Here is a 26,763-nt window from a genome sequence, read left to right as displayed (position 1 = left end):
AAAGCTTATTTCTGATACCATGTGACACCAATACCTGGCTGATAGGGAAGAGATAAGAAGTCATATCTCAAGTCTAATTTAAGTATTATTTTGGATTTTGTTGCCATTCACAAACAAACTATATCATTATAACACATACTTTTGCAATATACAGGTTTCACATGTCCTTATTTTCCCCCTGCTTAAGGGGCTAATTTTTAAAACTGGCCTCTGTGCTGGGTGTGGTGGTGTACACCTGTAATCCAAGAAGCCTGGTCGGCTGAGACAGGAGGATTGCAAGTTTGAGGCCAGCCCCAGCAACTCAGTAACACACTGTCTTAAGATAAAAAAAAAATAAGGTCTGGCTATTAGCTCAGTGGTAAAAGTGCCTCTGGGTTCAGGGTTCAATCCCAGTATCCAAAAAATAAATTTAAAAATAAAAGGGGGGGCTGGGGATGTGGCTCAAGCGGTAGCGCGCTCGCCTGGCATGCGTGCGGCCCGGGTTCGATCCTCAGCACCACATACCAACGAAGATGTTGTGTCCGCCGAGAACTAAAAAAAATAAATATTAAAAATTATTAAAAAAAAACACCTCTTTAAAAAAATAAATAAATAAATAAAATAAAAATAAAATAAAATTGGTCCCAGTTTATATTGAATACCATGAAAAATGAATCAGGTCTATTACAAAAACAAAGGGAAAGGAGGCTTCCAGGATAATGGAACAAGGATCCCAGCAAATCCTCTTTCCAAAAACAAATATGAAAGTAGACAAAATTGTCCAAAGCAATATAACGAGTCAGCCGTGAAGCTCGAGTGTGAAAGGGGCAACAGGCAGACATGGTGGAGCCTGGCAGGGCTGAGAGGCTATAAATATGTCCAGAGAACTAAGAGGGTCATGCCTGAGGAAGTGCTTTCGAGTGGCGACAATGACGCATCACAACTCCAGGTCCGCGCTGGACTTGGGCGCCTGAGCACCATGTCCTCACGTGGCTGCTGCCTGCTGAGATGGAGCTGCCAGCACAGCAGAGCCAAGAGCCCAAGCCAGTGACCTGGTCAAGATTTTCTTCTTTCCTGAGGCCTCAGTGTTCTCCTCTGTGAAATGGACCCCACGGGTCCTGGAGATGGAGGACAGGCACCTGGACACAGTGTGGCCCCCACTCCTGGCAGCGGGAGCCCAGGAGCCAGGAAGGAGTCGCGCAGAGGGCAGGCTGCGTTGTGTTGTTGGTTTAATTTATTACTGTTTGACATCCAGTGACACTGACATACCCCACCGGGCCCATGGCCCCTGGCCCCCGGCAAGTCTGAGTCTGACCTGTCCAATAAAATACAGTACGAGGAGTGGACGGCTACACACATGCACCCACGTTACACTACAGTGACTCCAAGCCGCAGCCCCGCGGTGCTGCCAGGGAGAACGGTTGTGGCGCCCCAATGTATGATTCTTTCTTTAGACAGTTAATGCTGTTACAAACGCTACGAGGCCAGGCCAGGGCCAGAAACAAACAGTCCTACATCTTCTCTGCCGTATAAATATGGAAGATTTTTTGTTTATACAGTTTCCCCCAAGTCTGGAACTACGTCTGCTGCTACCCGTTACTGCTAAGGGCTACTCCGTCTCAGCTCGGGAACGAGGGCTTGGGGTCGAGACTCTGGAATGTCGGAGCTCAGTCTTCCTCACTGCCACTTCCTGAGCGGTCCTGGACAAGGGACAGGAGGAGAGAGTGTGAGTCACCCCACCTGACAAGGCACCCCATTGGGCCACTGGGCTTTAAATGTATTTGTATAGCAAAGCACCAGGCAGGCCACAGAGCCCCTTCCCTGGGTGACTTGAGCAAATTGAGCTCTTCCCAGGGGCCTGGCTCTGCATCCACACCCCTCCCCCTTGGGATCTGGGGACCCAAGCAGCCCCCCGTGTTCCATTCTGTTGCTGCCTGCTTGTCGCTGTGCCAATATTTGTGGCTTCAAAACCACAAGCGTCCTTCCTGACCACATGAGATCTCTGTGTTCCATGTGAACAAGTTAGTCTGGTAAGGGCCACAGAATACCCTGCAGGATCTGGACCCTGCAGAGGGAACACTGTTACAACCCAGCCCCAGGGCCCGCCCCCTCATGGTCAGGACGTCATCAATGTCCTCAGAGGTCAGATTCATTCCCGGGACTTTATTTTGAAGCTATTGCAAAAGTTACAAGAAGAAACCCGGAAACACAGGGGCTGATAGAGCTTCAGTGGCAGCTGGCCCTGAGCTGTGGTGTCCCTGGAGTCCGCAGGACCTCTCTGCTTTGCCACAGAGGAAATGGAGGCCTGAGAAAAAAGTACCTCCCAGGTCCCAAGCTTAAGGACAGCCAGGGCACCTGCCAGCTCCCCCTGCTGAAGTGTGCTCACTGTGGCGTGGTGTGGCACTTCTCCTTGGGTCCAGGGACCCACAGAGACTGTGGGCTCATCACAGTGGCACAGGCCTATCATCATGTCTAGGGGCTGTGTGTTGTTAGCAGTGCCAGGGACAGAACCCAGAGCCCTGCAGGTGCTCTACCACTGAGCCACACCCCAGCCTTTTTTATTTTAATGCGCAGGAGTTGTTTGGAAATGTCCTGCCTGGGCTACAGCAGAAGTAAGGAACAGAGGCCCAAGGGCGTGGCGTGTTAGTTACACAGGGACAAGGACACCAGGAATGCCTCTATCATGGAGGGTGCTACGTCAGTCCAAGGAGATTGTCTAGTGCTGCCTCCAACTCTGGAAAAGATCCTGCCCATCTGCCTGGATGGGGGCCTTGGTATCCCAGGGTGGGGCCACACTGTGGGCTGTAACCAGAAGCCCGAGGCCTCTGTGCCCCCATCTTGGATGACCACTGGCTTCTGGAATCGTTCCCTCACTGCAGAGCAGGGTATTCCAGCAGCCATGACTGCAGGGACACTGCCTTAGCCTGTACCTGCGGCAGCTGCTTGGGGTGTGGCATCTGGCTACTCCGCTGCCCACCGGCCCTGGCTAGTCCAGTTAGGCTGCTGCAGGGCTGTGGGGACCTCACCTCCTCTTGTTCCTCCTCACTGTCGTCATCACTCACAACTGGTTTGGCCCGGGAGCCACGGCTTGGCCGCCGCCGACCCCCCTTTAGCCGATCCTGTGCCTTTTCCTTCCGGCCGAGCTTGATCTTCACTTTGACAGAGCGGGCTGCGGGGGGACCAGGAAGAGGAGAGGGGGTGAGCTGGGGAGCCAGAGGTCCACCGCCACTCTGCACCTACCTCACCTCCCTTCCCGGGACTCACATTCAGATTCAGAGCCTTCCTCCTCGCCCTCCTCCTCTTCCTCACTCTCCTCGCCTTCACTGTCGTCCTCTTTCTCAATTTTCTGCCTCACGCTGGTAAAGACTGACTGCAGGACAATGGAGTCCTCGTAGATCTGGTGGGGACACAGGGCTGAGTTGGGGACGGTCAGAAGGGCTACTCTATCCCCAGCCTCTACATGGAGACCCAGTGGCCAGCCCAGCCCGCAGAGCAGGGGGCCCGTGTCCACAGTTCTCTCCCCACAGCTGCCCTGAGAGCATCAGGCTTATTAAAGGCCCCTGGAAAAAAGGGCTGGGATGTTAATTTTTGAATGATCACGCGCCTCCCCTCCTTTGAAGAGCCCCAGCAAGCATCTCTGAGGAGGTGGGTAGTGATGCCCGTCCCTTGCAGAAGCCACCATCTCCACAGGCTCCTCAAAGGAAAACCCTGTTCCTGGGAGGCGCCCATCCCACACACACTAGGAAAACTGCCAGGACGAGGGTATGGGCCGTACCCAGTCACCACAGGGAAGGCTGTGCCCACAGGATTCCTTCCAAGAGAGACCCCTAGAGCATTTAAACCCCAACACCTCCACTGGTTTGCAAAGACCACCTGGAGGGACAGGTCTGAAGCCATTTCCTTGGCGGGGTAGGTGGCTCTTTTCTGCGTGCTCTTATTAACTACAGCACATCAGCTCAAGTTCCCAGAATGGGATTTTTTTTTTTAATATTTATTTTTTAGTTGCATTTGGACTCAATACATATCCCATCGGCTGAACCAAGGGGCAGATTGTCTGGAGCCTGGGTGAAGTGGCCGGGCCAGGACGGCCCAGGCGGTGCCCACTCACCAGCGAGCCCTCCAGGTTGAAGGTCTGCGCATTCTGGCACAGCAGCATCACGTCCTTCTCCAGGTCACTGAGGCTGCGGTACTTGTGGTTGCGGATACGTTCCTGCCAGGAGAAGGAAGGCCTTACCCCAGGGCCTCCTCTCCCTGTCCCCACCCTGTGCTGCGGACCCTACGGTCCAGCCTCTAGCCCCCTTTGCTAACTCCGAGGCCCAGGGCCATGGTAACCTCCAGGCAGCCCTGGACACCAGCTACATGCTGGGAGGCTTAAGGCCACTCCCTGCCAGGTCCCTGATGATCTTTCCCATATGCCTCTGTGGTTTTCAGATGGGGCTACCCATGGAAGCCTCTGGGTTCTATCACATTGTCCCCAAACCCCACACACCCCACATGCGGGGTTGACCTCGCCAAGAGCTCTGACACCCACCCCAGGCCGGGGTTACCTTTATCTTTTTGAAGTCCACAGGCTTCCGGATGAGCTCGTAGTACTCAGGCAGCTCCTTGCGCGAGGGCAGCTGGATGAACACCTCACTGAGCTGACGTCCACTACTACTGTAAGGCAGGACATGGCACACGTCATTCCCAGGCCGCCCTCCTGGGGGAGATTCCACCCCACGCCATTTGAGAGCAGAGAGGACGAAAAGTTAATGTAGACATGGGAGCTGCCACATTGTGCACTGTCTTGGACTCGAGCCTCAGCCCAGTGCTGGTATTCCTATCTGATGCTACCAGGAGTTTGCTTGTGCTGGTAGCATACACACGATTCCAAAGACCACAGGGTTCACGTGTGGGTGTCTCTCTTGCAGGTGGCACTATGAGCCTGTAACCTTCAGAAACGGTGGGAAGAATCTGAGGAGAAAGATGTCTTCCAGGGCTTTTCACTGGGTGAGTACCAATTACTATAAGGGAGCAGAGGAAAGAGCCACAGGCCACGAAGTGTGGTTGGGTGTGCATTTGTCTCCTGGTGAAGCCAGGAGCCCTGCCTCCTACAAAAAGGACCACCTAAGAACACAGCCCAAGACAGGTGGACAGATGCTTCAGGAACAGAACACATAGGTCGGGTGTGGTGGTGCACACCTGTAATCCCAGTGGCTCTGGAGGCTGAGGGAGAGGACCAGCCTCAGCAACTTAGGGAAGCCTTGTTTCAAAAAATAAAAGAAGGGCTGGGGATGAAGCTCAGTGTTAGAGCACCCTTGGGTTCTAGCCCAGCACCAAGAAACAAAAAAGAACATGGAAAGCAGACGACCCTTTGCGTTCTAGCACCCTCCTCTGTCCTCAAGCCCAGGTTGGCCTACCCAGGGCTCCTGCAGGATATGGACAGTTGGGTGGGTGTGGACAGTGGGCTAGGCTACAGCATGTGGGGTGGCCACGCAAGAAGCCATGTGACCCAGTCAATCTTGTTCTGAAGGGTCCCCTCTTCTCCCAGGATGCCTGCCACGAACTCCACCTAGGGCTTTATGTCCAGTTGTCCAATATGCTATCCTGCTCCTCCTGGCTGCTTTGTCATTTGGGCTTTTCAGTGTCAAACCCTAGGCAGGTAGCAGGGAAAAATGGACCACAGCGTTGTCCCCGAAACGTCTTTTGTAATTATCAGCAGAAATGAAGCCTTACTTCTTGGCATCCTCAAGGGGCAGATTTGCCACCTGCCTTCCCAGGGCTGCTCACAGCTTGGGTCCTAGGTCCCTTATGCTCATTTTGGTGTTTCTGTGTGTCACAGAGCCCCTGATTCAATGGACAGGGATACCCGCCCCCCCATGACCAAAACCATGCTGGGTGAGATCAGTCACTGTGCCAGACCCCACATATGGCTCTCACTAGGCAGGTGGAAGTTCGGCATGCCCTACCCGCCTTGGGATTCCTCCCTGCCAGGCTTCCCTTCCATGGCATATGTGGGGTTATGTGCTTGCTTCCAGGTTGTATCTTTAGCCACTCACTGTCCCTGCCCTTTGTGTGGGATCAGACTTCCCCCCTGGAGATGTGCCTCCTGCCTCTAGGGAGCAGACTGGGAGTTTGGCCACAGGAAATGGAACTGGTTTATACAAGCTCTGAAAACTAGATTGCAGCAGACATGTTGGCTGCTCACTTCTGGAGAAGCAGACCTGGCACTGTGCAGAGGGACATCCACACCCTCCACCTGGGGACACCAACCTCACAGCTCTGCAAGCTCAGTGGCAGCCCTCCCTCTTTTAAACCTGCATGCCTTACTCTCTGGCTGCGTTTTTTTTCTTCATATGTGTGCGGTGCTGGGGATGGAGCCAGAGCCTGGCACGTGCCAGGCAAGTGTCCTACCACTGAGCCACAGCCCAGCCCCTCACACCTCTAACACAAGATGTAACACCCTGTGCTTTTGGGGTGTGTCCTGGCTCTAGCTGGCCTTGGCCTCCCTCTTGAACTTGTATGATGGAGAATCCCACAGGAGGCTCCCACTTGGTCCTGGCCAGCCTCACTGCTGGGAGATGGGTCCCTGCTATTCTGTGCTCCACTGTGGACACAAAGAGGTGCCCACTATTGCTGTGATAAGCGCCTGAGCTGTGTTCTGCATTGGATATTAGAAGCCAATACCTGTGGGTACTCAGATACCAGTGCTTGGTTCATATTTCACTCAGAGATTTACCTGAGAGGAAGTAAGTACTTGCCATAGGGTGAGACATGCTCAGACACCGAGCCAGTGTTTTTGCTCCCTGTGACACATAAGCAGGCCTCAAAATTCTATATATATAGCATGGCCGGGACCTGGTGTCTCTGTTCCTAGGGCACAATGAAGCCGAACACTGCCTCACAGGCTGTGAGGTTGCTGAAAGCCTTTCAGCTGGGACCACAACCCATCTTTTGTTCATGTGTCACCAAGAGGTCTTTTTGTTGTTGTCGTTGTGGATGGACACAATACCTTATTTTTTTAGATTTTTATGTGGTGCCAGGGATCGAACCCAGTGCCTCATGCATGTTAGGGCTCCACCACTGAGCCACAGCCCGGCCCCCAAAGGGGTCTGTTATTGGACATGTTTATTGCTTATCTCTGCTCCCGCTGTGTGTCTCCTCACAGTGTCCTCTGAGTGGATCTTAATTAAGTCCTCTTTATCCACATGCTCTCTTATACTTGGTGCTTATGACTCTGGCCAGGCACACCTGTAATCCCAGAAGACTGAGGCAGGAGGATCACAAGTTCAAGGCCAGCCTTAGCAATTCAGTGAGACCCTGTCTCAAAATAAAATTAAAAAGGACGAAGTGGGGCTAGGGCTGGGGCTTAGCGGTAGAGTGCTCGCCTAGCATGCATGGGGCACTGGGTTCGATTCTCAGCACCACATAAAAATAAAAAAAAATTTAAAAAGATATTGTGTCCACCTAAAAAAAAAAAAAAAGGAAGATCTGGGGATGCGGCTCAGTGTTAGCACACGCTAGGCCCTGGGTTCCATTCCCAGCACTGCCAAACAGCCACCCACACACACACACACCCACCCACGCCTAAGATCACGGAGGAATTCCACTTTCTCTCTTGAGAAGTTTTGATCTCTTCCCTTTTAACATGATTAGTTCTGTGGCCATTAACCCTGGAGAGTTCTCCCACATCAGCCCTCATCATCCCGTCCTTACCATGCGTCTCCCCAGCCAGAACACAGGCCCCAAGGGCACAAACCATGCCTGAGGAGCGCCCGCTCTGTCACTGGCATCGGGAACAAAGCCTGGTACACAGTAGTGCTCAGTAAACATTTGTTGAATGATGGACACTTAGGCTAAAAGTTTGTGGGTCACAGAGTAGTAGGAATTCCAACCCGAGCCTCACCAAGGTGCCCCTCGCCTCAGGTGCCCCACTACTGAGAAGTCGTTTCTACTCCAGGAGCTCCCTGCAATGCAGCGGTGGCCACGAGAGCAGCCTTCTGTCTCTGTGGCAGTGGTTCTGGGAGAAACTTCTGCAGGCTGGGCACTGTCTGGGAACCTCCAAGGCCTGGCAGCAGTGGGTTAGTGAAGTGTCCGCAGGCCGTCGGGATCAGCCCTGTGACCCCAAACCAGACAGAGGCAAGAGCAGCTGCCATGGCCTAATGCCTCCTGGGCCAGGTTTCACTGTCTTGGAAACAATTGCTGAAAAACGACAACGATAAAGCCACCTTCGTTGCCCTACCTCTGGATATCAACTCCTGGGGCAGGGATTTCCTCAACCTCATTCCCTAGAAAGGGACACAATTTAGAGTAGAGACTCGGAGTGACCAAGGCCTCACCTGGGGAGGGGTCTTGGTCTTGATGAGGTACAGGCCCTTCTTGGAGAAAGCAGCCTTCATGGGGACCTTTGTTGTCCTAATTGACACATCTCTTCAAGTGTAGTATTTAGTTTTAAACCCAAATTACAACAGAAGAGAGGAGACAGGGTGGGAGACCACTACGCCTCTAGATAAGACAGAATGTGAGAGATCACCTGTCCATATCCCTTAATAGAGAAACCAGAGAGGTTAGGAGAGCAGGCTGCCAACAGGAAGCTGGTGGCAGGACTCAGGCTGAGTCATGGACTCTACCCTAGTTCCACCCACTTTCTCATTTACTGTTCTAAATCAAGGGTCAGCAAAATTACTTTGAGACAGGGTCTCACTAAGTTGAGGAGGCTGGCCTCAAACCTATGATCTTCTTCCTACCTCAGCTTCCTGAGTTGCTGGGATTACAGATATGCACCACCACACCCAGCTTCAGAAAATGTTTTCTGAAATAGCGTAGAGAGATTTTAGGTTTTGTGGGTCTGAAACACTATGGCAATTACTCAGTTCTGAATCCTAAAATCAATAGCCAGGGACCACATATATTCAGGAATGGGCCTTGGCTATGTTCCAATAAAACAAGTATTTGTCAACAATGAAGTCTGAATTTGATGATTTTTAAAAATTTTTAAGACATTGATGGGCCTTTATTGTATTCATATCCAGTGGTGCTGAGAATCAAACCCAGTGCCTCACACATGCTAGGCACAACCCCAGCCCCCAAATTTGATTATTTTTGCAACTTAAAATAGCCTTCCTTTGATTTCCTGTACATATTTTGTTTTTATTTACTTTTTCTCTGCCCAGTCCTGGGGCTTGAACACTGGGTTCCTCCACTACTGAGCTACATCCCCAGGGTCTAAGTTACCCAGGATGGCCTTGAACTTTCCATCCTCCTGTTTCAGCCTCCTGAGTACCTGGACTTACAGGCTTGTGCCAGGCTCTTTTCTTGTTTTTGTTTGGATGTTGATTTTCAGTTTTGGTTCACTGACCTCTATGGTGAATCCTAAAAATCAATAAAGGAATGTCTGAATCAGGGGTAACACGTACCTGGTTTCCTAATCCTCTGACCATGGCAGACACTGCAAATGGATCACAGCATCATACCTTGAGATTGAATGGCCTCAGTGAGGCAAAAGCAATCAGGTGAAGATGGTGCTCAACCTAGATCCTATCTGCTCACTACAGAAGTGGTCCTGGCTCATTTAACACAGGATTCCAGCTCTACTCACCTTCCTATGGTCCACTCAAACCATCGTTCTGTGACCTCTCCTCTGTTTTGGAGACCAATCTTTTTTTTCTTTTTTTGGTACCAGGGATTGAACTCAGGGGCACCTGACCACTGAGCCACACCCCAGCCCTATTTTGCATTTTATCTAGAGATAAATGAGTTGCTGAGGTTGGCTTTGAACTGTGATCCTCCTGCCTCAGCCTCCTGAGCCACTGGGATTATAGTTGTGTGTCACTGTGCCTGGCTGAGACCAGTCTCTCTTGACTTGAAATCAATAGAGAACCAGCAAGAGTCCCAGAAAAGAGCAGCTTAGGATTTTCAAAACTGATTCAGTAGTAGAACAATACTCTGAAGGACAATCACATACAGTTAAAAAATGAAACATAAAAGAGGTACGTTCTTGGTACAAAACAATTTTCTAGGTTCAATGTTTGACACATTATGAAGTTAAGAAGCATCCTGAGAATTTTTAAAAAAATGAGAAACCTAGAGCAGATTAATTTACTTACAGAAAAATTCATTTCACTCATGTATGAGTTAAACACAATTCCCCATGACAGTGGTCTGCAACCTTGGCACTCTTCCAGTACAGAGAAGGCAGAAGCTGCAGCTTGGAGTCTGCCCATCCAAGAGCCAGCCTGGCTGCAGTTCCCATGAGCACAGTTCCCAAAGAGCCAACTTTTGGACAAGCTGACAGATTCTAATGAGCCGACGATGTGTCCAGGAGCACCGTTTTTTATTATGGGTTTCATAATGAGATCCTGACACACACCCTCCCTACTGCCGATGGCACATCTGGATCATAACCCAGGCATGGCATCTACCTGGCATGTATGCCGCGGCAGCTTCCCCAACACCACTGGGCAGGCAGGGACTGTGCTTTCACATTCCAGGAACAGCGCGGTGACCCCAGGTCTGTGGCAATGCCAAGAACGCTTCTCCAGACCAGGGAGTGATGCAGACAGAGGTGGAAGCGAGCTGCAGCCCCCCAGGCGGCAGCCCTGGAGTCGAGCACACAAGGCCTGACTGCAGGGATGGTGCCAGGAGCCGCAGATGCATAGTTCCTTTTCTGAATCGGCAACAAACCAAGTGTCAACCACAAGATGCCCAAGGTCCTCTTGAAATGGCAAACACAGAAGGATCCTGACACTGGGGTTGGGGGGCAGGAGTTTTCAGGGTGCTCTGGTCTAGCAGGAGGAGCAGGGGAGTGTTGGGGTATGGACTTGGAGGATGTACAACTGAAGTACTGCCCACAAGGCATATGCAGGTGCTTGGCAAATGCTGGCAGGGGAAGGGAGCAGGACATGGGACCTGCTGCTGAACCACACTCCTGGGGGGCAGGCAGAAAAAAACATGTGTGGGCTGCCCACCCAGATCCATCTTCCCTGGGTGCCAGACACCTACACCTATGTTGGTTCCTATCTGCCTTAAGCTGTTATGTTAAATGTGTATTTATGTTTTTAAACTTTTATATAACAGCTGCTGATTTGGAGGCGGGGAGCATATAATGTCCCTAGCAGAGGGCATGCAGCCCAGGATGCAGTCAGCCTTACAAATAGGGCAGCTGGAGCTTTTTCTAACAAATTCCAAGGCAAGTTTTTCAGAACCTCAGCTCAGCTAGACATACAACCCAGCCACAGGCTTCCTGGGATTACTCTGTCTATGAGTTTCTGAGCCCCTCAGTGCCCTCTGCCTCAGGTATTATTTGGGCATGGGACCCTTGACTTTATCTGGGGCTCACCAGCTAGAAACCCTCATCTGGTCAGAGCTGGCATGTAGCAAGTTGAGGCTAGCTGCCAGACAATGCTGACCACATACCTGGAACTGAGGGCCACTTCTTCCTGATGGAGTGTGCTTACCCACTCACCCCTGGGCTACCGAAAAGTCCTTCTCCAAAGGTTGAGGGCCAGAAAGCCTTGAAGCTTTCCTGACCTGTCAAAAAGGGACCCCTCACCCACTCTTCCTTCCCCTGCTCCCTTTCTTGGAGGGTCGTGCCTAGGGCCTGAGGAGTGTGGCATGCCCACTCTACAGCCTCTTACCTCCTTCACCAGAGCACACCTTGGCCTAACCATCTGCACGTCTTGTGTTTTTCTTGTCCCAAGAGTAGTCTTTCGGCTCTGTAAAGTCACCCACTTTTGATTCTCCATGAAGTGGTCCAGGTTTGTGGTACAAGAGAACTGCAGAGAGGCCTAGGGAGCCCAAGGGCCTGCCTAGTGGGGTTCAGAGCCCTGGCCAGGCTTAGCCTGGGAGGTTTGTATGTATGACATCTTCCCGAGCCCTGATACCAGCTGTAGACATCCTGCTCCTTACCTTAGAGACCACACACACCTCCTAACAAGTAGCACATTCTCTAACATGGCCTCCTCCTGGTCAAATTCCAGAGACCCAGGTCCTCTGCTGCTGCACAGAGCCTGCAGTGCAGCAAGGGGTCTCCCCAAAGGCCAGCACCGTGGTGGAGCTCCTCTGCACCTGCCCGGCCTGGCCCAGTAAGCCAGCAGCGGCTGGAAGCACTGAAGGGGTTCAATGGATGCTCCTTTGATGGGCCTGCTGAGGCAGCGCTTTCCAGCAGTTGTGTTGCTAAAACTTTTCCAAAAGCACCAAGGGGGCACACAGGACACCTATTTGCTGCCTTGGCCACCAGTTATCAAACAGCTTCTACAGGACCCAAGGGAACCAAATACCATCTGGCGGCACACACCCTGCCTTGACAAAGTCTAACCCTGACCTCAAAGCCATGCCTAACTTTGCACATGTTTCAGTTTTAAAGTATACATTCCTACTTCAAACTTAATTTCTTTATTCTGGTTTCGTGCTGGGGATGGAACCCAGTGCCTTGCACATGCCAGGCACCATTTTTTTTTTTGGTACTGGGGATTGAACTCAGGGGCACCCAACCACTGAGCCACATCCCCAGCCCTATTTTGTATTTTATTTAGAGACAGGGGCTCACAGAGTGCTTAGATCCTTTCTGTTGCTGAGGCTGGCTTTGAACCCATGATCCTCCTGTCTTAGCCTCCTGAGCTGCTGGGATGACAGGCATGTACCACTGCGCCCGGCTGCAAGGTACCATTCTGATTTTGATTCTGGAAGTTCCTTAATGTGGTTTGAGATTTCAAATCACAAGAAGCATTCTCTGCCTGGGGCCCCTGGGAATTCCTTGGCATGGACTTGGTCCCTGTTGAGCCCCTTGGTCTTGCTCAGCTTCTTTTGACCCTGGGAAGCCAGTGTCCTCCAGCTCTCTGCACACACTGTCCCCTCTGCCTGTGATACTCGTTCTGCCTCTTTTCCAGTGGACCTGTTCATCAGGCTCTGCTTAGGTGGTCCTTCCTACTGAAGGCCCTCTAGCCCCTGACCAGCACTAGGCACAAGGACCTGCAGAACTGTCTCGTCTTCCTTTCCTGCAGCACCAGAGTACAAAGTGTTTTTCAATCCACCCGCTGCATTCGGTGTCAGAGGCTGGGCACACACCACTCCAGGGAGTGCCCCCAAATGCAGCCAGGGAGCCTCAGGAGGAGTTGGAGTACGAGCGAAGGGAGAGTTTCCTAAGCGAGACGGTTGTAAACATCAGAAGGAGTCATACAAAGGCGATATCATGCACAATTCTGCCAGGGTCAACACAGCCTGGGGGCCAAACCTCCACCTCATAAATCAAAAGCAACATCTGGAATGGCAAGTGACAGGAAGGGCACCCCTGCCTCTCCATGAATGTCTGGCTGCAACATAGCAGTTGGTACATGGCTGTGCCATTGTTGTCCCTTAGGTGCCATTGCACTGAGGTACAAGCAGCTGCCACCTAAGGTCACCGGGTATGGTACAAGCAGCAACATGCACTCCTGCTTGATAAGGCAGGCTCCTGACATTAGTTCAAATGAGGCGGCCCCAATCATTCTTCAATGTTCACAAAGAACTGAGTTGTGATGACTGCTCCCCTCTTCAGGCTCCACGTTCAGCTCAATCATAGAACTTAGTGGCTTAGAGGGTTCTGGAAGGCAAATTAAAAAACCAAACAAACAAAGTCCAAATGTTTCCTTGAACATTTAATTTTCTTTTTTGGAAAGGAATAGAATATTACTTTTTATTTTGGTTCTGGGAATAGAACCCGGGGTGCTCTACCACTGACCCAAATCCCTAGTCATTTTTATTTTACTTTATTTATTTTTCTGATACCAGGGTCACTTAACCACTGAGCCATACCCCCAGTTCCCCCTGCCTTTTTGTATTTTATTTAGAGACAGTGTCTCATTGAGTTGCTGAGGCTGGCATTGAACCTGCTATCATCCTGAGCCACTGGGCTTACAGGCATGCATCATTACATCGCGACCATTTTATTTTAAATTTTGAGATAGGGTCTTGCTAAGTTGCTCAGGCTGGTCTTAAACTTGAGATCCTTCTGTCTCTGCTTCTTTCTCAAGTTGCTGGAATTTTAGGCATGCGCCACTGTGCCCAGCAAGCAACAGAAACTTTTGAGAGAAAAAAGTGAACTGCGATGCTCTGTCTCATTTTATCCCTCTCAAGTTCTCTTGGGTGTGGTCCAGGCATACAGGGCGAAGGGGCACCAAGTATGGCTTGTGAACACCCCCTGCCATGGTGACTTGTGGCTTGGCACCTTCCAGGTATCTAACAAGTGTAAAGAACCTATCTTGTCCCAAAATAAGGTGTGGCCTTGGTCCTAAGATCCTGCAAGGAATCTCTGAGCCCCTGAAATGTCATGCCCAACAGGGTAGCTTTGTTTCTCTGTGGCTTTAGGCCTAGAATGTCTTGAAGGTGGTTTAGGGTGGTAGCTCTGGGTCACGGGGCACCAACTTGACCTGCAGAGGTGCTGGAAGTCAGTCATATGGGCTGTCAGTCAGGTCTACTTGATCCCAGAAAATTCCCCCCAAAAGTCGAGGCTTTCCTGTTGAAAACACTTCATTGTCTCACTGCTCCTAGGAAAGCGCTGACTGCGGTTCCACTGGAAGCTCAGCTGGAGGCTCTCCTGGATGCCGCCCTGTATGCTTCTTCCTCTGGCTGACTTTGGTCTTCACCTTTTACAGTGACTATCTATAACATGAGTTTAACAGCTTCCAGTGAGTCCTGTATCCTTCTAGAGAACCTCAGAGCTGTAGAAGGGATGGGGACTCCAGACTTTGCCTGTCTTCACAAGGGACAGGTTGGCCCTATCCTGGCTTACCCTCGTAGTTTCAAACTTAGTTAAGGATGTCAGAAATATCTGCTAAATGAGTCAATTTTGTGTGTAAACACCATTGCTAAGGCTGGCTTTGAACTCATGAGCCTCCTGCCACAGCTTCCCAAGCCGCTGGGATTACAGGCGTGTGCCACCATGCCTGGCCCTTTTTGTTTTTGAGACAGGGTCTTGCAAAGTTGTTAAGGCTGGTCTCCAACTTGCAAACTCCCGCCTTCTGATCCCATGGGATTCCACATGTGCATCACCTGCCCAGGTGCATGCCCATTCCTTAGCTGATGTGTCCAGCTAGATCTCGTCTTGTGTGACCAACAAATCACATTCTAGGGAATGGTGTTCTGAGTGCACACCAAGTGTTCCTCCAAGTCCACTCTGCAGGCTTCCCTTGATAAGTGCTGTGCCACTTGTCATTTCTCTATGGTCCCTCTTGATCTGTCGGTAACTCACAGTTTTTTTTTTTTGGTACAGGGGCTAGAACCCAGGGGCCGTATCCCCAGTCCTTTTTGAGACAGGGTCTCACTAAGTTGCAGAGGCTGGCCTTGAATTCGTAATCCTCCTGCCTTAGCTTCCTTAGTCACTGGGACTATAGAGTGCATCAACCATGCCCAGCAGATAACTCCCAGTTCTGCAAATCCACCTGTTCCAGGGGGATGCTAGGCTATGTGGAAACCACACAAGGACCCCTGTGCCCCATGAGTCAGACAGAAGCAAGGAGTGCAGCTGAGTCCACAGCTGGTCTTCTTGGCACACTGGATGCCCTGCAACTGGACTGTCTCAACAAGTCAGTCCCTTCACAAAGCCTAGGAGTTACTTTTACCTTTCTGTTGATTTATCATCTCAGGTCCTAGGCTGGGAGAGGATTATGTAGTATTATGTTCAGCAGCTGGGTGAGCCATTTTCTCGTCACATGCTAAACAGGTAAATATGATGCTAATGAGACATGAAATGGAAAATATATATATAGAGAGAGAGTGTGTGTGTGTGTATGTGTGTGTGGGGGGGTGCTGAGGATTAAACCCAGGACCTTGTGCATGTGATGCAAGCACTCTACCAACAGCTTTATCCCCAGCCCCAGAATAATAATTTAAATAATATTTACTTTGAGAAACATCCACAACTTTTTTCTAGGTCTTTGTGTTGTTGTTTAAATTGAGGTATCCAGACAGAAATGTTTTCACATCTATATCCAGAATTTTCCTGATATCCCAGGAGCGCACTTGTGCTGCTTTCCCCTATATAGAGGGTTTAACTTTCAAGTCCATGAATCACACACCTAGAAGTATACTGTTGGCACTCTTTAGTGTCCTGCTTCCTGCACTCAAAAAGATAGGATTCCCCATATAGCTCCTCAGGAGGCTTAAAAAAAATCTCTGCATCGCAGGAATATGAGCATCTGTCCTCCTAAGGATGGACGCTGGCCTGACTGATTCCTCTTTTGGGACCTTATAACCTCGTTTGTGTGGACATGCACTGGGCTCCTGGGAGGAGATGATAGGATTAGATGCTGCTGAGAATGGCCCATTCCTGGAAAGCAGGACACAAAGTCCAGGTGCTGCCCACCTTGCCAGCAGGAGCCCTGGCCTTCCTGTTGGCTATGGAGGCAGCAGCTCTGGTTCTGACGTGTACTTCCGGGCGCTGTGGTGTGCGTGTCATGAGGGCTGCGCCTCACCATGCTGAGCAGTCAGCAGCACGTCCTTCCCGGTGGCGGCTCTTCACATTCACTGTCGGTCTTCAAAGTAGCTTGTCTTTCCCAGTCTATGGAGTGGATCATCACTGTCATAATAAGAGTGTCCTTTGCGGAACATTCCTAACGTGTCCTGTTGAAAAGACTGCCTACTCAAAGGACATGAAGATCTCCCATGGTTTCTTTTAGAACATTGTTAAATCAAATTGGTTATTATTCCTTCATGCAATCTGGTAGCATTTTACACACAGGCTTCCATCTTCAGAAAATCCTGGATTCGGTAGAAAAACCTTTGAAATGAAGTTTTAAATGAAGTTTCTGAAAACACTTTAACTTTGAACAAAGCACTGAACTACACAAATGCAGAATGAAAACAGCATTTTAACTCCACCAAAATTACTCATCATTAAAGGTGTAAAAGTCACCTAACTTCATTAGGCACAATTTATTTTTGAAACAGGAGACAAAAAAAATATTGTCTACCAACAATATCCCAGCTCCATGGCAGGTTTCAGAAAGTGTTCAACTTCATGCTTTAATAGTGACGAGGAGAGTAAGTTTAAGATCTGGAACGAGACTTTATCCCCCACAACTATAGTAAGGAGACGGTGACCACCTTCTGTAAAGTTGATACCTATCTTGAGCAGCTCTGATCGTCGTCCTCCTCTGCATGATGTGCTGCAGCAGTCATGCTCAGCACTGCCTCCATCCTGTCCTTTGTGATCATAATCCCAGCTGCATGAGTTGCCGCAGTTTGATCTCCCCATGCAAACTCCTGGTGTTGGGGTATGTGGTCTTTTTGTTACAGAGACTCAATCTTCATTCCATTGACACATAGAACACCGCTTCTACCTTTCATTTTCTCTCCATAATTCACTTCAAAGGAATATATGTGTATCGTGGAAAGTGGGCGTCAAGAAGGTTCTTCTCTATGTAGATAATCTAAAACATTGGCAGGATTGACCACAAAGCCCAGCCTACCTTCCTCACCGACCTTAAGAAGGTGTTCTTCACTGTGGTAATTTCAAGTTTCCTTCTCAAGAAAATCAATAGAGGGACAGTTCAGTGGCAGAACATGTGATGAGACCCTGGGTTCTGTCTCCAAAACCAAAATAAAACAAAACACCTCCGGAGGTCTGTCTATTTCATTAGATTTTTGCATATCCGCTATCTTATCCTTCTACTTCTTTCTTTGTGGAATGTGCCCCAGAGATACAAGTCTGCAAATCAGAGTCAATACATTTTTTCAAAACACCTACTATTATATTTTCAGATCTAGCTGGTGAACTTCATTATTTGTTTCTCTTCTGATACTAAATTAGTCTTTTTAAGGACATTTTGTACTCATTCAATGAGGTACCACAACCATCACCACTCCCTAAAATTCCACACTTGGGCATGATAGCTCACACCTTGACATTTTCCCTATGAAAGATCAAACTCTGGGACGGGGTTGTGGCTCAGTGGTGGAGTGCTTGCCTTGCATGTGTGAGGCACTGGGTTTAATTCTCAGCACTGCATATACATAAATGAATAAAATAAAGGTCCATGAACAACTAGAAAAATTTTTTAAAAAAAGGGGATTGTAGCTCCGTGGTAGAGCACTTGCCTCACAAGCATGATGTACTGGGTTCAATCCTCAGCACCACATAAAAAAATAAAACAAAACAAAAATAAAGATATTGGGTCCAGGGGCTGGGGCTGGGACTGGGGCTCAGCAGTAGAGCACTTGCCTAGCACAGGTGAGGCCCTGGGTTCGATTCTCAGTACCACTTAAAACATAAATAAGTAAAATAAAGGTATTGTGTCCAACTATTAAAAAAAAAAAAAAATCAAACTCTGATGCTTAGTTTCTTGACTCACTATTTACTGTCACTATAAACTCAAACTGCACAAGCCTTCCATTATGGGGTCAGTCTTGGCTAGCATGGATCAGAAAGAAGAATAAGATACCAAGCAGCAGAAAGCAGGGGGAGAGTGAGCCCCGAGGTGGCAGGGACGGACCTTTGCCTAGCTGCATGCACCTTGCCCTTAGAGGGAGGAACGTGCGTGTGTCTTCGTGGACAGCCACCAAGAAGCATTACTTGCACCCCTCCTCAATCTCACCAGGTCTCAGATCCACCTGCTGCTGCCAGGCAGGCCGACTAGACTGTCTCTTCCTTGGGGAACACTCACATGTCACCTCCTCTGAACCCCACACAGCTGCCCCTTCTCACTACTGTGTGTTACCTTCCCTTTCATGGCCATATGGCTGCATGCTTCCCTGTTCCAGAACGTAAGTGGTGTGACAAAAATCCACTGTCTGCGAAGGGCCATTAACCACAACCCACACTCTGTACACGGGAGGCTGGAGCGCAAAGGCCCTGCCGCCCCTGCCCGAGCCCATCTTCCACTTACCTGTCCTTGTACTTGATCACGGCGTCCACGATCTTCTTCATCTTCTTGGTGAGGTTGGGTGGGTTTGGGGAGAGCTTCTCGGCAGGTGGCCGCCCTCGCTTTTTCTGCTTCTTGCTCTCGTCATCCTTGTCCCGGCTGCGGGTGCTGGTGGTCGGGGTGGAGGAGCCGGCATCGCTGTCCCGCTTGCGCTTCCGTGACGATTTCTTCTGCCGGACCTCCTCTTCGATCTCCTCCAGCGTGCCCTCCTCGATGGCCTTCAGGGTCAATAGTAGTAAAATAGGACAGCCAGCACCCAGGTTGACAAGAAGAGGCCGCGACGCACACTTGGGGCCCTGGCTGGGGCAGGGAGGAGGCCCCACACCATCATCGCCCAGTGTGGCTGGCTTGGGGTGCAGCACACACTGAGCCTTCTGGATGGTTTCCAGGCAGTGTTCAAAGGCCCCCACTCAAGCCAGCCTTAAAAATCTGTCCTTTGCCAGTGAAGGGGGTCCTATCCCACCGTACTGAGACCAGGAGGGACATAATTCTGAAATCCTCTCACCTGGAGCTGTCATGATCAACACTCTGGCAAATGCATTCCCACCATTTTTTTCAAGTCGTGATAAATTACACAGAATATGGAACTGCTGATTTTAACCACTTTTAAGCACAGATCTCAAACATCACCACAGTCACCTTCAGAGCCTGTCTCTTCCTGTTCCCCCACGTGCTCCACTGAGAACACCTGAACTGCCCACATGCCATGGTGCTGAGTCATGGATTTTTTCCTGTCATCTCCACAGAATAACTTTTCTATGTCTGCTCAGTCTATCAGTGGACAGGTTAACCTGTGGCCTGTTCTTGGTATTTAGGTTTCTTGGTTTCTCATTTTTGAAGTTGGAACGTGCCAGGGTTCAGGCATGATAGGCAAGTGCTGTACTACTGAGCTATATCCCTAGACCAAGTTTTTCAAGTTGTTCCTCTGCCCCCTTTTTAGGCTGTTCTAAGTCAAGCCATGATTGACAACTGACTCATTAACACAAACTCCTCGTGGTGAACTGCTGAGGAAAAGGACATGAGCCTGAACAGTACTAACCTTACAAGAATCCCTGACTATTAATTTTCAGTGATAATATTTAACTGGTATGTTTTATCCCAAGGGATGGGAAGCCAGGTTTCTAGGGAATCTTAGAATCAGAAATGCCCGCAGGTCTGGACACTGGGTTTGGCAAAGAACAGAACCAAGTAGGGCCTTTGCCCATGTAAAAGGGAGATGGAAATGAGTGACTACCATAGCCATTGTGACAAGTATGTTGAGGTGAGGAAAAGGAGTGAGTGGGGTCTGAGGGTGGCTGGGAGAGCCTCCTGGAGGAGGTGTAGTTAGGCTGAGAGCGGAAGGAGAATGGGAGGGAGGAGGGAAGGGATGCAACAGGCAGGAAGGACTGAGGCCGAAGGTCCTGCTGCATCCCAGGGAAGAGAAGAGGGCTTAGGATTATCCTCCCAACCCACATCTGAGGCCACAGAATGCAACCCTGAAAACAGAGTCTGTACAGATGTTATCGGTTCAGGATGAAAATGAATATCACCTTGCACCAGGGTGGGCCCTAAATCCAATGTAGTATCCTCACAAGAGATAGAAAGAAACAAGCTGGGCAAGACAGAGAAGGTCATGCCAAGGGGAGGCAGTGACCAGAGTACAGTGGGCACAAAGCCAAGTGCTGCTGGAGCCCCCAAGCTGGAGAAGCCAAGACCCTCCACTGTGGCTTTCATGACCTGCCAACACACTGATTTCAGACTGGGCTCCAGAATAGCAAAAACATGTATTTCTGATTTATGAAGCCACCATAGTTGGAGCACTTGTCACAGCAGCCACAGGAAACAATGAAGGAAAGGGGTCGGCTAAGCTGGGTAACAGCCAGAGCATCCTGGCGGCTTCTGGTACATACAGCACCCAGAGTAGCTACCCAAAACTGGCACCAATGCTATACACCCACCAGTAGGACAGCAGAGGGTGCTAGAATAATAGTCTTAGAAATGAACAAAGGGTACATCTTTGTGACTTTGAATTTGACAGTGCTTTCTTACATTACGACACCAAAGCAGAAGCAAACAAAAAATAGATGAATGGTTAAGTATAATAAAAAACTTTTATGCTTCAAAGGACACCATGAGCCAGGCACAATGTCACATGCCTGTAATCCCAGTGACTCAGGAGGCTGAGGCAGTAGGATCCCAAGTTTGAGGCCAGCCTCAGCAACTTTATGAGGCCCTGTTTCAAAATAAAAAATAGAAAGAGCTGGGGATATGGCTCAGTGGTAAAGCGTCCCTAGGTTCAATTCCTAATACCAAAAAAAGAAAAAGGCCAACCATGAAAAAGTTGAAAAGAGAAACCACAGATTGGAAAAAAAGTATTTGAAAGCAAATCTCTGGCAAACAACTCTCATAATTTAATAAAAAGGCAGCACATTTTAAAAATATGCAAAGGTGGGCTGGGTTGTGGCTCAGTGGTAGAGCACTCACCTAGTACGGTGAGGCCCTGGAGTTGATCCTCAGCACCACATAAAAAAAAATTAATAAACAAAGATATTGTGTCCATCTATAACACACACACACACACATACACACACACGAAAAGTTTACACTAGCGTAATTAAGAACAGCATTCAAATAATAACAACCCTAATGTCCATCAACTAAGGGTAGAAAACCAAAATGTGGAACGATCCATATGATAAAAATATTATCCAGCCTTATAAGAATGAAGTACAGGGCTGGGGATGTGGCTCAACGGTAGCGCGCTCGCCTGGAATGGCCAGAACTAAAAAAAATAAATAAATATTAAAAAAAAAAAAAAAAAAAAAAAAAAGAATGAAGTACAGGGCTGGGGATGTGGCTCAAGCGGTAGCGCGCTCGCCTGGCATGCGGGCAGCCCGGGTTCGATCCTCAGCACCACATACAAACAAAGATGTTGTATCCGCTGAAAACTAAAAAATAAATATTAAAAAAAAAAATCTCTCTCTCTCTTAAAAAAAAAAAAAAAAGTACATGCTACCACTCAGAAATCCTCAAAGATGTTACAAGCAAAAGAGGCCCAACTCCACAGGACCACATACTGCATGATGCCACTGATGGGAATGGTCCAGGACAGACAGAACTAGAGAAGAGACAGGAGATCAGCTGTCACCCAGACAAAGGAATTAAGGCAAAATACTAAACTGGAGCAAGGCTTCTTTCTGGAGTGAGGAAATGTTCTAATGCTGACTATGATAATGGCTAAACAACTCTGGGGATATATAAAAATTATTGAATTGGATATCTCAAAAGGGTAATCTGTATGGACTATAAATTACACCTCATAACACAAAATCAGCAGATGGTCTAATTTTAAATTTAAAAGGCACAAAGGCTGCCAAATAGGTCTGAGGCTGGGCCTACATCCCTCTTCTTGGCCCTATAGTATCCTGGGAAGCAAGGACCCACCCTACGTTTTTCCTAGCTTGCTGGGGTCTCCTCACAGCTCCCACTGTGCAGAGTGCAGTGGGCAGGCTCACAAGGCTGATGTTCTGAGCTTCCAGAAGGGGCTGGGGCTGCATGGCCACACTGTAGAGCCTCATCGCCAATCCTGGGATGTATGCTCAGCACGCCCAGCCCAGATGCAACTCCAGGCTGGCTGGGCTCTTGGTCATCCTCTATAGTTAGAGCCCCCGAAGTGGGGAGGGTCTGATTTGTTACCATAACCTTACTGATGCCAGATGGAGTGTGCCCCAGATTGGGGGAGACTACCTCTGCAGGACCCAAAGCTCTGACTCAGCCATTTGCAGCTGCTATGGCAGGAACAGCTGCCATCTGCTGAAATGAGGACTTGTGGCATCTCCACATGCAGCAGTGGCCTCAGGCAAAGTCAGACAGCTCAGCAGACCTTGGGCTTATAATCCCCTCCTTCCTTAGAGCTGGTGAGAGGCCAGCTCCTGGGGGCAGCCTGCCTGATACGGAGTTGCCTGGTCCTGCCCCAAGTCGGCACTCCTGCCCACCTCCAGGGTGCCTGTGGATTGACTTATCACTATGCTTTCTCTAGCGACAGGTGCTTGGAACACAGCACCTTGGCAGCATTTTCTTAATCTTATGAAGAGGTAAACCCTCACACTCAGAGGGCTTCTAAGGACTGGCAATAGGCTTGGAGCTGTTCAGAGAGAGCCATGGTATCCCCCTACTTGCAGTAGTGCAGGGCCTGGCCCACCTCAGAGACCCTTTGCTGTTCACGAAGCCAGCTTAACTACATTAGAAGGTGCGTTTGGACCCAGGCTGCACCCCGGTGGCTGCGCCTCCGCTCTGTCAGCCCTGCCCAGCACCTACTGGGGGAAAGCACGGCCCTCTCCAGCATGTACCTTGAGCCACTGCTTCTCTGTCAAAGAGTCGCTATAGTCCACCTCCTTGCGGTGGCGGGAACCCCGGCCAAACATCTTCTCTTCCTCCTCCTCACAGGTCAGCCGCTCCACCTCTGCATCATCCTTTATGATCCAGGATGGGAGCTCATCCTCCTCCATCAGGCGCGGCTTCCGCTTAGGGTTGCGGGCCTCCTCGCGCCTGCGGTCCAGGTCCATGCGCTGCAGTGTGTGGGCGGGAGGAGGAGGGAAGCGAGAAGCAAAATGAGGGAGAGAGGACGAAGAGAGGGTCAGTAAAGGGGAGGGCGCCGCAAGGCAGGCTCCAGTAGGGACTCAAAGGCTCACAGGGCCCACAGAGGCCATCGCTGGCTCAAGAGTTAACAGAGCAGCTCTGACTGCAGGGGCTGACCTGGCAGCTGCTAAACAGACCCTGCTAAGGGGCTCTGGAGAAGGTGGGAAAGAGGGGAACACAGACCCCAGGAAAGGGGCAACAGGGTGGCAGCTCCACAACAGCCTGAGTGGAAGACACAGGCCTGCTCGAGCCAAGAGGACCTCTGCTCCAATTTTGCCCCATCATTCTGGGGCTGGGGCCTGCCATGGAGGCCCTCGAAGTCCCATGGCCTTGATGGTCTTGGCTCCCTTTGAAAGGGAGCAGAGCCCTTAACAGCTGTCAGGAAACAGACTCAGGAACACAGGCAAGTCTGAGGGTCACGTACAGCATGGAGGCCAGTGTGTGCCCGGCTGTCCCTATGACAAGCTCAGGAGATCAAGGATGAACAAGGATGGGTCAGTTGGAGTCATGAGCAGGCTACACTGGGAGATGTCCCCAGGTCCATTCGCCACTGGAGAGTTTATTGGGAACTGAACCCAAGGACACTCTACCACTGTGTTTCATTCCAGCCCTTTTAATATTTTATTGTGAGACAGAGTCTTACTATATTACCCAGGCCGGCCTTGAACTTGTGACTCTCCTTGCCTCAGTGTCCCACATAGCTAGGATTATAGGCATGGGCCACCACATCTGGCATCACTGAGACTTTCTGCATAGTTTTTGGTGTTGGCAGGGTGGGCACATACGCCCTGCAGGGCACCCTGAAGCTGTGGGGGGCAGAACAGCCTTCTTGTGGCAGCATGTTGCACTCACCATGAACAGGTCAAACTCCTCTTCATGTCGTGCAATCATTTGGTTGACAGTCTCGTCGTCGGGTACTTCATCTTCTTCCTACAAGATTGCAAACCTTTAGTCTGACTGTGGAGGGGTTGGGCTGGGCGGCGGCCAGGCTCGGAGGCGAGCAGTGGCGATCCGTGGGAAATGAGCTGGCGGTCCCAGTCCGGCTGCGGTGGATGGGGACCCACACAGCAGCGAGAGGCACACACACGCACACGCACACGCACGCTCGGTGGGATCAGGGCCCTTGCTGGCCGTCCCAGCTGAGAAGCCGAGGACTGGATGGGCGTGGAGACTGAACTACCCCTCTCACCTTTAGAGGTGGCTCCTCCAAGTCGGGGTTGATGCCCGCTGGCGGAGGGGCAGTGTGGGCGAAGCTGGCACTGCCGCTGCCCGTGCTGCAGTGTCTGCTCTGTGGATAAATAGAGGACTTCAGTCTCCAGGGCTGTCAATCCGGCGTCTGTCACCAGCAGTTTAGAAAAAAAAAACCACTTCAAAGGGAAAGCAAGTACTCATCCTCTTTCCGCTCAGCCCACACTCCCTTTACTCCAAAGGGATGCAAAAAAAATAAGAGTGCAAAAAAAGGTACAAAAACAAAAATGAAAGCCGCTCATGCGTTCACCACTCACGCTGGGGGGGGGGGGGGGGGGTCAGGGTCAGAGCTGGTGCTGTGCTCACCTCGTCCTGCTCCTCATGCTCCAAGATGGCCTGCAGGAACGCTCGCCGTTCGTGGCTGGATGATTTCTGGTCGAACATGCCCGCCTGGATCACCTTCTGGTCCACATTGAGCTTATACTTGGCTGCAGCCAGGATCTTCTCCTCCACACTGTTGACCGTGCAGAGGCGGAGCACGCGTACCTCATTCTGCTGCCCGATGCGGTGGGCTCGGTCCTGCGCTTGCAGGTCCTGGGGAGAGGTACGAGTCAATTCCAAACTAGAGGGCAGAAGCTTTGGGGAGGAGGGTGTGAGGCAGGGTCTTCTTCTTTCTGTGTGGGCCTCCAGCCTCAAGTCTACCCTTCTTCACCACTAGTGGCACGAGCCAGAGCTCAGGAATGTGACCTGGCCTGCATCACCTAGCTGGGGGGACTAGGTAACGAGCCCAGTTGTGACCTTCTACCCTACAGGGATCTGACAAATACATGTGCTCCAATGGGAGACACTGTCAAAATCAGCACATCCATGTGTTTCTGCAGACAGATGCTGGAAGGTGCTCAGCAACAGTGCCATTTCAGAGGACAACCACAAGGGGTTATGTCCCCAGTAGCCCTTGTCATAGACCCAGAGGTCCTCAGTGTGGCCATGTAACAACTGAGGCACCACTCAGAGGTCAGGGCTAACACCACGCAGCAGTGTGGCAGGGCCTGGTTTGGTTAGGGGCCCACATGCTTCCCTGCTGTGCAACCTAGGCCTGGGCCTATCCTCCCAACCCAACCTCAGAATTCACTGCGATAACATGCGGCCCCTCTTCTGATGGCTCTGTATAGAATACATGAAGGAAAAGGTGTCAAGAGTGTGGCCCAACAACTGGGACAGCAGCTCCTGAAAAAAAATTTTTTTTTCTGGGGCGGGGGGGGGGGGGGGGAGATATCAGGAATTGAACCCAGGGGTGCTTAGCCACTGAGCCATATCTCCAGCCCTTTTTTATATTTTATTTGAGACAGGGTCTTACTACGTTGATAAGTGCCTCAATAAGTTGCTGGGATTACAGACGTGTGAGACTATGCCCAGCACAAATATTTTAGTTATCCCTAGTTTAGAACAAGGAGGCTCCCTGAAACCCTGTCTCTGGGCCCAGTGTATGGGCCACCAAGGTACCATGCTCCTCAAACTGAGAAATATGGGGAGGAAGGAGGATGGTAAGGAGCTGACCTCAAAAACCTTGGTAATGGGGTTTTTACTGCAGTCTACTTGCTGATCTGCACACTCTGACCATCCTTCAGGAAACTGGCCAGGCATCAGAATCTGGGCTGGAACTACATGCCAGACTGATCAGAGGAAAGACCTCAGATGGTTCACCCAGGGCATTCACCCAACAGAGTGAATCTCTGATCATGCTGGGGCTACCAGGGTGTGGAAGAGGGTACACTGGATGTCGAAGAGGGCACACCTGGACCCCACCAATGGAGGTATAAATAGTTGGGCAGAAGCAACCAGAATATGAAGGGAAGACTCCCACAGGCATGGGGATCCCACTTCTCAGGGCTGACCCAACTGGAAGGACCTTACAAATGTGCCCCAAAAGGGACAAGAGGGTTTCCTATGCTGGTAGATGGAAATAGAGCTGGAATTAAGATGTTTTTGGGCCAAATATACTGGGACATCTGGGAATTGATGCAACAGTGGACAAGATGTGTCCTCTGGAGGAGAGGCAATTGACACTGGCTGCTGAACACAAGAGACATGTGCTCCAACGGGA

General features: G+C 50.3%; 1 protein-coding gene across 10 annotated transcripts in view; it reads right to left on the bottom strand.

The window, feature by feature from the left end:
- Positions 1-603: 603 nt before the first annotated feature.
- Positions 604-26,763, bottom strand: part of SMARCA4 (SWI/SNF related BAF chromatin remodeling complex subunit ATPase 4) — a 94,501-nt gene continuing 68,341 nt past the window's right edge. For 4 of the 10 annotated variants that reach the window (XM_081285774.1, XM_081285775.1, XM_081285776.1 and 1 more), the window contains 10 exons: positions 25,026-25,253; positions 24,661-24,759; positions 24,324-24,401; positions 23,184-23,401; positions 18,819-19,082; positions 4,527-4,635; positions 4,088-4,189; positions 3,244-3,376; positions 3,006-3,148; positions 604-1,679 (listed from right to left, as the gene is read on the bottom strand). In XM_081285774.1, coding sequence (XP_081141900.1) covers positions 1,647-1,679; positions 3,006-3,148; positions 3,244-3,376; positions 4,088-4,189; positions 4,527-4,635; positions 18,819-19,082; positions 23,184-23,401; positions 24,324-24,401; positions 24,661-24,759; positions 25,026-25,253 — 1,407 coding nt within the window. In that variant the 3' untranslated portion in view covers positions 604-1,646. Of the gene's footprint in view, positions 1,680-3,005; positions 3,149-3,243; positions 3,377-4,087; positions 4,190-4,526; positions 4,636-18,818; positions 19,083-23,182; positions 23,402-24,323; positions 24,402-24,660; positions 24,760-25,025; positions 25,254-26,763 lie in introns of all 10 variants that reach the window. The other 6 variants (XM_081285778.1, XM_081285773.1, XM_081285779.1 and 3 more) reach the window with 6 other exon arrangements.

Source organism: Spermophilus citellus (genome assembly GCF_964194105.1).
Source record: "Spermophilus citellus genome assembly, chromosome: 3".
Classification (NCBI taxonomy): domain Eukaryota; kingdom Metazoa; phylum Chordata; class Mammalia; order Rodentia; family Sciuridae; genus Spermophilus; species Spermophilus citellus.
This window is presented reverse-complemented; position numbering and strand designations above follow the sequence as displayed.